The sequence below is a fragment of the Crotalus tigris genome, unplaced genomic scaffold, assembly GCF_016545835.1.
Source record: "Crotalus tigris isolate CLP2741 ecotype Arizona unplaced genomic scaffold, ASM1654583v1 scf7180000024460.1087499, whole genome shotgun sequence".
NCBI classification, from domain to species: domain Eukaryota; kingdom Metazoa; phylum Chordata; class Lepidosauria; order Squamata; family Viperidae; genus Crotalus; species Crotalus tigris.
The window spans coordinates 1,048,118-1,062,345 of NW_024100630.1; the positions used below are offsets into that span (position 1 = coordinate 1,048,118).

Sequence of the window (14,228 nt, forward strand, 5' to 3'; positions counted from 1 at the left end):
TTCTTTCTTTCTTTCTTTCCTTCCTTTCTTCTCCATAATTGTTTTATAAAGTGTCAGTCTCCCAACTCTCATTTTATCTCTCCAAATTGCACTTTTAACACATGTAGAGAAGCAGGTAAGGAATGCCACAGTTACCAAGAAGAGGAAAGCTTTTCTTCTGTAGGTTCCAAATAAAATTCTCCACATAATTATAGAGCATTCTGAGTTTGGGTTGAACTCCAACTCCATAAGTACTTAGGAATGCCAGCTAAAGCAGAGATTCTCTGATTGAGAAGAGTTTAAACCATCCCCTAAACTCAGCTGAAGATGTTACCTAGCCTGGTAACGAAACGTTCAGAAACCAACCTACAAGCTCGGAGAACGAACCTTTACCCTCAGCTGAAATTATTGCTGATTGGCCGGCCCGATGTAAGTTTTTCCTAATTAAAAAAGTAGCTTGTGGTGAAAGATGACTTGAATGTAGTACCTCAGGAGTTCTAGTTTTAGTTTGTTGCTGCCCCATAAACAAAAATCCTTCTGTTTATAATCTGTAGAGAGCAGGAAATTTAATACAGGTAGTCCTCAAGTTACGAATGGAATGGAGCCTGGAGTGAATCTCGTACCTTGAATGAGATCACTCCCTGCTCGTTAAGACGCACGTGGCTTATTAAGTGAATATGGGGTATCTTAGGTTGAGGAAGGCCGTGGAGAGCCTAATGATGGGATAGGCCCCCAAGGCCTCCCCAACTCATTAAGATACCTCATGCTTCCCCCTCCCTGCTGCGTCAGTCTCATCTTGAAAGGATCCGTCTCATTTCTGCTGCGGTTGTTGCTTCCACCTGGATCAGAGGCTGTGGGATGCTTCCATGTGCTTCCGGAGGCTGGATCCAAGCGCCAGAGGCCTTTTGGAGGGTTCTGGCCAAGAGGAAGCAGCATCTTTCCCAACAGCTAGAAATGAAGTTGCACAAAGGGTGTTTGGAAAACAGCCTTAAGAAAGACCAGTTAAAAGAAGGCCAGAGAAATACTCTCCTTTTCAATGTGCAGATATCAGTGTTGACGAATAGAATAGAATAGAATAGAATAGAATAGAATAATAGTATAGGGAAAGTCAAGATGTCAAGACTTGCGCATGGATTGGATTTAAGTGAGGGAGAGGTGCGCATAGTCAGCCTCACTCTCTCTTCCCAGATTCCATCTTATTCCAATGGCAGGACAAAAGTCGAGACAATTGAAGATGAGCTGGGTGCAGTGCTTGACCAGGGCATCTTTCGTGTCTTGCCGTGCTCTCAGCATACCACGTCGCTTGCAGAAACTGCCTTCATGACCGTTGGTTCTATTTTAATAGGTCTCATCCGCTCACTCCGCCAGAGTCTGTCTTCGCATGCTCGGGATAGACAAATCCCTTGCTCACACAACGAAGACACAACGGCTACTCTCAACCTGGTTTGGCCAGCCTGTCGAAGCTGTTGCCCGGGGTGTGGCCGCTGCGCATGTTACAGCTACTAGGAGCCACAGGTGAGAGCTGAATGTCAGGTGGGGACCAAAGGTATACGAGCTGCCCTAAAAAGGCACGACATGCCCTACACCAGAGGTACTACCCCTCCCTGAACACCCCATACACCCCAATAGTATAGTATAGTATAGTATAGTATAGTATAGTATAGTATAGTATAGTATAGTATAGTATAGAATAGAATAGAATAGAATAGAATGTTGGAGATCTTCTAGTCTAGCCCCTTACCTGAGCAGGAAAGCCTATACCATTTCAGAAAATTGTCTAGTCCAGGGGTAGGCAACCTTGGCTCTTTTATGACTTGTGGACTTCAACTCCCAGAATTCCTGAGTGAGCATGGCTGGTTCAGGACTTCTGGGAGTTGAAGTTCACGAGCCATAAAAGAGCCAAGGTCGCCTATCCCTGGTCTAGTCTTTTCCTAAAGACATCCAGTGATGGAGCGCCCACGATTTATGGAGGCAAGCTGTTCCACTGGTTAATTATCTTCACTGTTAGGAAGTTTCTCCTTAATTCCAGTTTGCTTCTCTCTTTGATCAGTTTCCAACCATTGTTTCTCTTCCTGCCCTCTGGTACTTTGGAGAATAATTTGACCCCTCATTTCTTTGTGGCAGCCCTTCAAATACTAGAATCCTTCTATTATGTCACCCCTATTTCTTTTCTTTAGACAGGCCAAAACCGAGTCCTGCATCTGTTCTTCATATATTCTAGTCTCCAGGCCTTTGATTATTTTAGCTGCTCCTCTCTGAACTTTTTCCAAGGTCTGAACGTCTTTTTTGTAGTACGGTGACCCAAATCTGCTGCAGTATTCCAGGTGTGGTCTCACTAGGGTTTTATACAGCAGTACTAATACTCAGCGTAATCTTGATTCTATGCCTTAGTCTTAGCCCAGTGTTTCTCAACCTTGACAATTTTAAGGCATGTGGACTTCAACTCCCAGAATTCCACAGCCAGCAATGCTGGCTGTGGAATTCTGGGAGTTGAAGTCCACATGCCTTAAAATTGTCAAGGTTGAGAAACACTGTAATAGCCGAAGACGATAACCAAGGAAAAGAAGTTTGTACAGGGTGCGGAAAAATACTCAAGAGATGACCTGGGATTCTGGGATTCATTGCCACAATGAAGAGGGGGGAAAAAAGGAAAGCGGGAAGCACTCCAAAAGGACCTTTCCCTTTTAGTCAACGAGAAGAGAAGCTGGAGAAAAACCCTATTAAACGTCTGGAGCGTGGAAAGAACTTCAGGGATTCGAGTTATCTTACTAGCAGGCTCTTTCTCCGACTGCTGCGGGAGGAGCGGCTCCGCACTGCCGGCCCAGCGGACCATCCCACGGGGGAACCGCTTCCCCAGTGGCAGAAGGGAGGGGGTGGACAGGGGGAACCCCAAGGGGGCGGCGCTCTCCACCCTTTCGAGGAAGGGAGGAGCTGGACGAGGAGGGGAGGAGCTAGGAAAGCTTCCTGCTTGAGCTCTGTGAAGTCCAGGTGGGGTCGGGGAGGGGGGGGGTCTACATGCGTGGCCGGGAAGGGAGGAAGGCAGCATGGCTGGAGGGGATCGCGGTTCCTTTGCTACTCGCATCTCTTGGGGAGCGGAGTCTGGGCGAGGAAGAGAGCCGCCTTTTTCCTTTCCAGTGCCAGGTAAGAAGTTCCTTCCTTCCTTCCTTTCCCTTCCTTCTTTCCTTCCTTCCTTCCCTTCTTTCCTTCCGTCCCCTTCCTTCCTTCCTTCCTTTCTCTTCCTTCCCTCCTTCCCTTCCTTCCTTTCCCTTCCTTCCTTCCTTTCCCTTCCTTCCTTCCTTCCTTTCCCTTCCTTCCTTCCTTCCCCTTCCTTCCTTCCTTCCTTCCTTCCTTTCCCTTCCTTCCTTCCTTCCTTCCCCTTCCTTCCTTCCTTCCTTCCTTCCTTCCTTTCCTTCCTTCCTTCCTTCCTTCTTTCCTTCCTTTCCTTCCTTCCTTCCTTCCTTCCCTTCCTTCCTTTCCCTTCCTTCCTTTTCCCTTCCTTCCTTTCCTTCCTTCCTTCCCTTCCTTCCTTCCTTCTCCTTCCTTCCTTCCCCCTTCCTTCCTTCCTTCCCCTTTTCCCTTCCTTCCTTCCTTCCTTCCTTCTTCCTTCCTTCCTTCCTTCTTTCCTTCCTTTCCCTTCCTTCCTTCCTTTCCCTTCCTTCCTTCCTTCCTTCCCCTTCCTTTCCTTCCTTCCTTTCCCTTCCTTCCTTCTTTCCTTCCTTCTTTCCTTCCTTCTTTCCTTCCTTCCTTCCTTCCTTCCTTCCTTTCCCTTCCTTCCTTCCTTCCTTTTCCTTCCTTCCTTCCTTCCTTCCTTCCTTCCTTCCTTTTCCCCACCTGAAGAAATGCCTGGACAGGTAACCCTCCAACGCAGCGCCCCTATGTTCGCTCTTGCACTCCCCACTTTCTCATTGGGGAGATTTCTTCTGCCGACCCTTCCGGATCGTTTCCCATGACTTTCGTTTTTTTTTCTTTTCTGGAGCTGTTTCAGATCTAGAAACCTCGGAGTTCAGTGGCTGCTAAACCGGCCGGAGGAAAAGGGGGCGATCCCCTCCCAGGAGCCATTGTTTCGGGCAGTGGCTCAAGACGAGCCCCTTCAGGAAAGAGCATCAGGTAAAAGGCTCCTTCTGATGCCCTTGAATCCTCAGGGTTGACTTTGCCCAAGTGTCTTGCGTTTGTGAATTCTTTTTTTTTTTTCATTATTTAATTCAACTGAGTTTTTAAGAGTCTCGTGTGCATTTCAAAAGTTCTGTGCGCATTGAAAAAGGTGTCGCCTTTTTCCTGTAGGCCAGCCTTTCTCCCCCTTGGCAATTTTTAAGATGTGTGGACTTCAACTCCCAGAATTCCCCAATCACCTTACCTCAGGGGTAGGCAACCGTGGCTCTTTTATGACTCGTGGACTTCAACTCCCAGAATTCCCCAATCATGTTACCTCAGGGGTAGGCGACCATGGCTCTTTTATGACTCGTGGATTTCAATGCCCAGAATTCCCCAATCACCTTACCTCAGGGGTAGGCAACCGTGGCTCTTTTATGACTCGTGGACTTCAACTCCCAGAATTCCCCAATCACCTTACCTCAGGAGTAGGCAACCGTGGCTCTTTTATGACTCGTGGACTTCAACGCCCAGAATTTCCCAATCACGTTACCTCAGGGGTAGGCAACCGTGGCTCTTTTATGACTCGTGGACTTCAACTCCCAGAATTCCCCAATCACCTTACCTCAGGTGTAGGCAACCGTGGCTCTTTTATGACTCGTGGACTTCAACGCCCAGAATTTCCCAATCACGTTACCTCAGGGGTAGGCAACCGTGGCTCTTTTATGACTCGTGGACTTCAACTCCCAGAATTCCCCACTCACCTTACCTCAGGGGTAGGCAACCGTGGCTCTTTTATGACTCGTGGACTTCAACTCCCAGAATTCCCCAATCACCTTACCTCAGGAGTAGGCAACCGTGGCTCTTTTATGACTCGTGGACTTCAACGCCCAGAATTTCCCAATCACGTTACCTCAGGGGTAGGCAACCGTGGCTCTTTTATGACTCGTGGACTTCAACTCCCAGAATTCCCCAATCACCTTACCTCAGGGGTAGGCAACCGTGGCTGTTTTATGACTCATGGACTTCAACTCCCAGAATTCCTGAGCCAGCCATGCTGGCTCAGGAATTCTGGGAGTTGAAGTCCACGAGTCATAAAAGAGCCAAGGTTGCCTATCCCTGCCTTACCTGATTTGGGATCCTGGGGAAGGAAAACGGTTCAAATTTTTCTGTTTGTATCATTTGCCTTTGTATTAATCTCCTCGGTCATGCAATGTGTGAAATCTGTTTTCCTAAAATGTTATTTCTCTGTGTTAAATTTGTCTTCCTGAAGTATTGTACCTCCATGCCAACTGGACATCAAACTTGCTGGCGAGAATACATACAAAAACCTGTCATGCTCTGAGGGGGAGATGAGTTGGCCGCAGTTTGTGGCATCTCCTGTTTCACTCCACGCCAAGGGGAAGAATGTGTGAGACTACTAGGCCAAATCCACCATACCGAAAAGTTGCCAAGGCTTATAATAAGCAAGGTGGACAAAAGCCAGGAAAAGCTCCTTCAGGGAAAGGAACCGAGTCATTAAGGGAACAAAAAGTACAAAAGTGGGGACTGAGCACATGGCAAGCCCCTCCCCAAGTCTCACCAACAAAGGAGTTGGGCCTGCATGGGAGGCCCCTCCCCACCAATTCTGTGGGATAAGCAGCTTACCCAGCCTTTTTTTTGAGTCCTTGTTTTTGGATCCCAGACTTTGCAGATTCCATCCCTTTGTCTAGTGCCTGGCACCCTAGTATTGGATGCTTGGTAAGTGTAGGTGTGTGTGTGTGTGTTTGTGTGTGTGTGTGTGAGAGAGAGAGAGAGAGAGAGAGTGCAAATATATATCAGTAAAAGTTTGCTGTTATTTTAAATTCACTGGGTATTTATTTATTTTAAAGAACCGTTAGTGCCTCAGTGTTCAGTTGATTTGGGACGGAGTGTGGCAATTTTCCAGACCTGTGTGTGTGCGTGAGTGACCATAAGCTTTTGTAATACATACCTTTCAGCTTTCCTCTCACCCAATGTCAGCTTCTATATGTTGTTGCTGTGAGTGCAAGGTACGCAAGACAAGAAATGATGGAAAGTAATGAAGGTGAGAAACAACCTGGAATTAAGGAGAAACTTCCTAACAGGACAATTAATAAGTGGAACAGCTTGCCTTCAGAAGTTGTAGGTGCTTCATCACTGGAGATTTTTAAGATAAGATAAGATAGCCTTTATTGTCATTTTTATACTGTGGGCACAATGGCACACATCAAAAATGAAATTTAGTTGCCCGCTCTCAAAGTGAAACACGTACATGACACACACCTAAACATACTATGAACAACGTATGTATAGACTCACATCCCTACATATACGTAGCAATACATATTAAATATTGTCCATCTTGAATATATAACGGAAAGAGGAAGCTTGAGAGTTTGCAAGGTTAATGCTGTATGGAATGAAACTATGGCTGAATCTGGATGTTTTGCTTCGGATACCACGAAGCCCCCTCCCAGAAGGTAGCAAGGAAAACAGGTCATGAAGAGGATGTGTAGTGTCCCAGATGATCTTACGGACCCTGCTCAAGCAGCCCTTCTGTGCTATGTCCTGGATGGGAGGGAGGGAACTGCCAATGAACTTTTCGGCCATTCTCACCACTCTCTGCACCGCCTTCCTGTCTGAAGCAGTGATGCCTCCAAACCAGATTGTGATGCTGTATGACAGGATGCTCTCGATTGTCCCCCTAGTAATAGTAATAGTAGTAAAGTTGGAAGTGACCTTGGAGGTCATCTAGTCTAACCCCCTGCTCAGGCAGGAAACCCTACACCATTTCGGACAAATGGCTGTCCAGTCTCTTCTTAAAAACTTCCAGTGTTGGAGCATTTACTGCTTCTGGATGCAGGCTGTTCCACTGATTAATTGTTCTCACTGTCAGGAAGTTTCTCCTTAGTTCTAGGTTGCTTCTCTCCTTGATTAGTTTCCACCCGTTGCTTCTTGTCCTGCCTTCAGGTGCTTTGGAAAATAGCTTAATTCCCTCTTCTTTATGGCAGCCCCTGAGATATTGGAATACTGCTATCATGTCCCCCCTTGTCCTTCTCTTCGTTAAACTAGACATACCCAATTCTAGCAACCGTTCCTTATATGTTTTAGCCTCCAGTCCCCTAATCATCTTTGTTGCTCTTCTCTGTACTCTTTCTAGAGTCTCAACATCTTTTTTACATCGTGGTGACCAAAACTGGATGCAGTATTCCAAGTGTGGCCTTACCAAGGCATTGTAAAGTGGTATTAATACTTCACGTGATCTTGATTCTATCCCTCTGTTAATGCAGCCTAGCACTATGTTGGCCTTTTTGGCAGCTGCAGCACACTGCTGGCTCATATTTAGGTGATTGTCTACTAGGACTCCGAGGTCCCTCTCACAGTTACTACTATTGAGCATGGTGCCACCTATGCTGTACTTGTGCATTTGGTTTTTCTTGCCTAAATGTAGAACCTTGCTTTTTTCACCATTGAATTTCATTTTGTTAGTTAGTGCCCAGTGTTCAAGTCTGTCCAGATCCTCCTGTATCCTAAGCCTGTCTTCTGGAGTGTTGGCTATTCCTGCCAGCTTGGTGTCGTCTGCAAATTTGATGAATTCCCCATCTATCCCCTCGTCCAAATCGTTGATGAAGATGTTGAAGAGCACTGGGCCCAGAACAGAGCCCTGGGGCACCCTGTAGAAAGTGGTCAGGACATTCTATCTGAAATGGCATAGGGCCCCCTGCTTGAGCATGGGGTTGGATTAGAAGACCTCCAAGGTCCCTTCCAACTCTATTTTGATTGATTGATTGATTCCCTAGTTAGCACAGAAATAGACTAAAATCTCCCCTCCTCATTGTAGGTTCAAGAATATCGTTAGGATGCTTGCTAGCAAATTATTCCTTTGCTGTTTTTTTTTTTCCACTCATAGACACTCTAATGGCATCGTGTTCATCTTCTGGAACCTCTGTTCTTTCTAGTGGAGGATTAACAGCAGTTGAGCTTCCAACTCAGGTAGGAGGATTCCCCCTCCCTTAAAGTGAAGAAGCACCCAATAAGAGAATAATAGAGTTGGAAGGGATCTTGGAAGTCTTCTAGTTCAACCCCCTGCTCAAACCGGAGACCCTATACCAGTGATGGCGAACCTTTTAGAGACGGAGTGCCCAAACTGCAACCCAAAACCCACTTATGCATCGTCGAGTGCTGGGTGGGCGTGGCCCATTGGGTGGGCATGGCTGCGGTGGTAATGGCAGAACTGGGTGGGACTAAAAAGTTCAATCAATCAATTCCAATTTTGCAAGATCTTTTTTTTCCCCGCAAAAAGTTGAAATTGATTGATTGATATATTTTTTTTTTTTTTGCACACGGAGGCGGAGGCCTAGGCCCTAGATTGAAAAGGTTTTATAAAACCCAGCTGAAGGCCTAGGACCGGGGCGACGGCACGTGTACCCACAGAGAGGGCTTTGAGTGCCGCTTCTGGCACACGTGCCATAGGTTCGCCACCACTGCCGTATACCATTTCAGACATGTGGCTGTCCAGTCTCTTAAAAACCCCCAGTGATGAAGTGCCCACAGCTTCTGAAGCCAAGTTGTTCCACTGGTTAATTGTTCTTACTGTCAGGAAGTTTCTCTTTAATTCCAGGTTGCCTTTTCTTCTTGATTAGTTACCATCCATTGTTTCTTGTCTTGCCTTCTGGTGCTTGGAAAATGTTGAAGCCCTCTTCTTTGTGGCAGCCTCTCAAATACGGAAATAGTGCTATCATGTCTCCCATAGTCCTGCTTTTCTCTAGACTAGCCATACTCAGTTCCTGCAATCATTCTTCATATGTTTTATTCTCCAGGCCTTTAATTTTCTTAATTGCTCTTCTCTGCACTTTTTTCAAAGTCTCCACTTCTTTTTTGTAATGTGTTGACCAAAACTGAATTCAATGTTCCAGGTGTGGTTTTTACTAAGGTTTTTTAAAGTGGTACATATGAAAGTCCAAAGTAAAAAAGTAAAGTCCAAGCATGGGTTTTGTGCAGAAATTAAATGTTGAACTCCACTTTCCTTGATTTGGCATGATTTATTGGCTCAGCGCAGTGGGTAAAATTAACCCAGTGTTGGATTTGGAACAACCCGTCCAAGGTCTAGTCCAAGGGTAGGCAACCTTGCTGTCTCAGGAATTCTGGGAGTTGAAGTCCACAAGTCATAAAAGAGCCAAGGTTGCCTACCCCTGGTCTAGTCCATCAGCGGACAGCAAAGGATTATGGGATTGCTGTTCCTGCAGAATCGGCCAAACCAATAAAGCATTAACTAGATCAGTGGTTCTCAACCTTTTTAATGCCGTGACCCCCAACCGGTCATAAGTCGAGGACTACTCAACTGGTGCAGCACCATTTGCAGACTGGGACTTTTGGTGGGCTCAGCAGGGCAGAGACAGCCTGGACAATTCCTATTGGCTTTTGAAAGCCAATAGAATTAGACTCTATTCAAGAGAGTCTATTCTATTGGCTTTCAAAAGCCAATAGAATAAAAGGGAGTAGCACAGCTAAGGAAAAGGGGGAAAAAAATGGCGGACTGCGTTGTTTGGTGACCCCCGTGAAATGGTCGTTCGACCCCAAATGGGGTCCCGACCCACAGGTTGAGAACCACTGAACTAGATGTATCTCTAGCCAGAGGCACTTCATGTTTTTGTAAACGTTCTCCAGAGAATATGTTCTGGTCAGGAATTGTGCAGCAGCTGTCCAGATGAAGCCGGAGACACTGACACAGAGTTGTAGTCTTTTATATAAATATATATTTAATGTACAATTTTACAGCAGTCTTTGTCATCATCCAGAAAAGGAAGAACATAAGATAATCAGGGATATAGGAACATCATGAGGTAAATCTAAAATAGCATACATACAAAACACATAGAAGGAAAAAACGGAGGGAAAAAAGGGAAACTCCTTTATACTCTCAGCAACCAATCATAGCCTAGATTGCCTCATGCAGGAGCCAGCCCACTCCAACCAATCAACTGCAATTGTGTGTTCTGGCCTATTGTATACTTTACTGTTCCAGCTACTAAATTCAATATCTTAACATGCTCATTTGTCCTACTTGGAAACTGCAGTTTGTTCATCAAGAAGAGGACCTGCATGTAATTCATTGAAGTGTTCCTTGTTAGGAATATTCATGGGATACATTGTGTTTTTTTTTCCCCTCCTTATGTCAGGATTTGGTATCACCCGAGGATGTAGCTGTATTTTTTTCCGTGGAAGAGTGGGCTTTGCTGGATTCTGAGCAAAAAGCTTTGTACCGAGAGGTCGTGCTGGAAAACGCAAGGAATATGGCCTCCTTAGGTAAGGGATTCTGTTCAGATAATGTACCGTATATTCCGGCGTATAAGGCGACCCAGCGTATAAGACGACCCCCGACTTCGGCACCGAGTCGCATGCCTAGAAAGTCGTCTTATATGCCGGAAACTACTGTTATTTCCGGCGTATAAGACGACTCGGCGTATAAGACAACCCCCGACTTCGGTGCCGATTTTAACGCTTGTGAAAGTTGTCTTATATGCCGGAAAGTACGGTAGTGCATTTTTTAAAAAAAAAAAATTAATGCACATGAAATCCTCCAACATTGGTTTCCCCCCCCCCCCCGATGCTGTATCTCTTATCTGAACTTCTGATTTTCAAATTTGCAAACTATATATATATGTGTGTGGTTTTTATCTTTTTTATAAAGCCTGGCTTTTCTTCACAAATGGACTCTGTATGAAGAGTCTGGCCTTCACAAGTTGCTCTTTCCTATTTGTTAAGAATCAGATTCAGTCTTGCTGTGCATGAAGGGAACAAAATACTGTAACCAAGTGGAGCAGGTTAAAAACAAAGATGGAATATATATAAACTAATACAGTAGTGTAAATAAAAGACTTTCAAATACTGTGCTGTGTGTTGTTGCTAGCAGTGACCATTCCTATGCTTTTGTCAAGGGAAAGAAATTTCTGACAGAAGGAAAACACATTCTCCCACTACAGTACTGCCTCCCCTCACCCCATAACATTGATCTTACTGTAAACCACTGGTTCTCAACCTTTTTAATGCCGCGACCCCCAATCGGTCGTAAGTCAAGGACTACTCAACTGGTGCAACACCATTTGCAGAATGGGACTTTTGGTGGGCTCAGCAGGGCAGAGACAGCCTGGACAATTCCTATTGGCTTTTGAAAGCCAATAGAATTAGACTCTATTCAAGAGAGTCTATTCTATTGGCTTTCAAAAGCCAATAAAATAAAAGGGAGTAGCACAGCTAAGGAAAAGGGGGGAAAAATGGCGGACTGCATTGTTTGGCGACCCCCGTGAAATGGTTGTTCGACCCCAAACGGGGTCCCGACCCACAGGTTGAGAACCACTGCTGTAAACAGTTCTGAACCAGTCTCTTTCTCTCTCTGTCTATCTATTTAACTCTCTACAGGACAAGATACTGTACTTTTCCATCAACTCTTTCTTAGGCCAAAAATGTCTTCCCAAGGAAAGCGACCAAGCTCTACTTCAGCTCAACATGGACGCAAGAAACAAAGGAAAAGTATCAATTTGGACTTGAAAATGAAAATAATTAAAGCCCACGAGAAGGGGAAGAGGATAAAGACCATAGGAGAAGAAGAAGGACTGGCCGCGTCCACCATCTGCACTATCCTTAAGGATAAAGAAAAGATAAAAGAGGCGATTAAATCAGCTCCAGGAACAGATGCCATAATCACGAGAAATAGGACAGGCCTCATTTCAAAAACAGAACAGCTACTTGTGCTTTGGATTGACGATCGGATCCAGAAAAGAATCCCAATTAGTCTCCATCTGATTCAGGCGAAGGCCCGCAGCATTTTTGAAATGCTAAAGCAAGGAGCAGGTGAGGAGCGCATTGAGACCTTTGGGGCCAGCCGTGGCTGGTTTATGCGATTCCAAAAACGATTCAATTACTATAACATACGAACAATAGGTGAAGCTTTGAGTGCTGATGAAGAAGCTGTCCAACACTTTCCAGACAAACTGGATAAAATTGTAGTAGAGGGCAACTATTCACCACAGCAGATCTTTAATGTGGATGAAACTGGGCTTTATTGGAAGCAAATGCCAGGACGGACTTACATCCACAAAGAGGGCAAAACAATGCCTCGATCTAAAGTATCTGAGGACAGAATAACTTTGTTGTTGGGCGGAAATGTTTCTGGGTTCAAGTTGAAGCCATTGCTGATTCATAGATCAGAGAATCCTCATGTCTTCAAAAACATAAGTAAGCACGCTCTCCCAGTGTATTACAGAGCCAATAAGAAGGCGTGGATGACACAAGTAATCTTTGAGGATTGGTTTGTGTCCTGCTTTGTGCCACAAGTAAGGACCTACTGCTTGGAGAACAAGATCCCTTTCAGAATACTACTACTTCTGGACAATGCCCCTGGACATCCCCCCCATCTGGGCAATCTCCACCCTCGTGTGAAAGTAGTCTATCTCCCCAAAAACACAAGCCCTCTCCTACAACCTATGGATCAGGGAGCAATTGCAACTTTCAAGGCACACTACTTACGTGCCACATTGGCCGAAGCCATAGCTGCAATGGACAGAGAGGAAATAATATTGTGTGACTTTTGGAAAGGTTACAATATCCTTCACTGCATCCAAAACATTGCAGTAGGCTGGCAGGATGTCCCTACAAAATGTATGCAAGGGATTTGGAGAAAATGTTTAAAACGTTTTGCTGTATTTGTAAAAAATTGGGATGGTTTTGACCAAGATGAAAATGTTCAAGTCATCAGTCGGGATATTGTAACACTGGCCAGATCCCTTAATTTAAATATTGATGCTGGGGATGTGGAAAATTTCATTGCATACAACGAGGGGGAACTTTCTAATGAAGAATTAATGCGACTGCAAAATGAATCAAAAAAACAGGGGGATGTGGAGGCAGGAGAAGATGAAGAGGAGGAGAAGAAGGAACAGGAAGATGGAGGAGGAGGAGCTTGCATCTCTAAAAAGTTAACATTAAAAGACTTGGCAGAATTTTTCTCCAAAATGAACCATGTGTTATCTTTTTTGAGTGACATTGATCCCAACGAAGAACGTGTGGGTAGAATCCAAAGAGAAATCAATAACGTTTTGAAATGTTATCGAGAAATATATGAAGATAAACAAACAAACAAAAAAGAGTGCAAATAACTTGCAGGATTTCTCCAGAAAACTACAGGACGCCCATCCGCATCTACCTCAACAGTCCTAGATGAGCCTTGGCCATTGACCAGCTGCTCCATCCTTTCAGACCTCAGCAAAGAGGACACATTTTGATTTTTCACTGCACTAACGTTTTCACTTTTACTGTATTTCAATGTTTTGCACTTCATTTTTCAGTTATTGAAGAGTATTTGTATTTATATATATATATATTAGTTAGTTATTAAAAAGTTTTATACATACAGTAATGTTAGTAATGTTCGTTTCTTTGAAGAGAAACGGAAATTGAGGGGAGAAATGTGTAAGGTGCAGGTAATTTGGTTTAAAGGGGAAGAAGGTTTTTCTTGCCTAACTGTAAAACCTTTTCTCACCAGTGAATTTCATTTTGTTATTTAGGCCCCATGGTTCAAGTCTGCTGAGATCTTTCTGGATCTTGAGCCTATCTTCTGGAGAGTTGGCTATTATTCCACCACTTTGGTGCTGATATGACTCACTCCTGGAAACTTAAAATTTTTACCAGCCCTCTGTCAGTCTGCCCTACCTTACAGGGTTGTTTTGTGGGGGAGGAATAAGAATCAGGAATTAATCTTCAGCTTGTGGGGGAGGCTGGGAGGGGAGAGCCATGGAATTAATGGATCAATCCATCAAAGGATGGGTAGCATGTGGCTGCTGCTGCAGTGGCCTCCTCTCTGTAGCACAGACCCACTGCTTCTGCTAATTCCAGTGTTTCCCAACCTTGACAATTTTAAGGCATGTGGACTTCAACTCCCAGAATTCCATAGCCAGCAATGCTGGCTGTGGAATTCTGGGAGTTGAAGTCCACATGCCTTAAAATTGTCAAGGTTGGGAAACACTGTGCTAATCCCTTGGAAGGAAACCCTCCCCCACCCCATTTTGGATTTTGCCTGGAAAGGCTTGTGCTCTCCATTTTGAAAGGAAATCTTCCTCCATTTTGGATTTTGCCTGGAGAGGCTTGTGCTGATCAGGGGCAGT

The 14,228-nt window shown here is 44.9% G+C and overlaps 1 protein-coding gene across 3 annotated transcripts in view; it reads left to right on the top strand.

The window, feature by feature from the left end:
- The first annotated feature begins 11 nt into the window (after window positions 1-11).
- Window positions 12-14,228, top strand: part of LOC120303102 (zinc finger protein 678-like) — a 29,684-nt gene continuing 15,467 nt past the window's right edge. Inside the window, exons 1-6 of one of the 3 annotated variants that reach the window (XM_039332275.1) lie at window positions 12-408; window positions 1,325-1,494; window positions 3,956-4,086; window positions 7,979-8,061; window positions 10,248-10,374; window positions 11,488-13,961. In XM_039332275.1, coding sequence (XP_039188209.1) covers window positions 307-408; window positions 1,325-1,494; window positions 3,956-4,086; window positions 7,979-8,061; window positions 10,248-10,374; window positions 11,488-13,223 — 2,349 coding nt within the window. In that variant the 5' untranslated portion in view covers window positions 12-306 and the 3' untranslated portion in view covers window positions 13,224-13,961. Of the gene's footprint in view, window positions 409-1,324; window positions 1,495-3,955; window positions 4,087-7,978; window positions 8,062-10,247; window positions 10,375-11,487; window positions 13,962-14,228 lie in introns of those variants that run through there. The other 2 variants (XM_039332272.1, XM_039332273.1) reach the window with 2 other exon arrangements.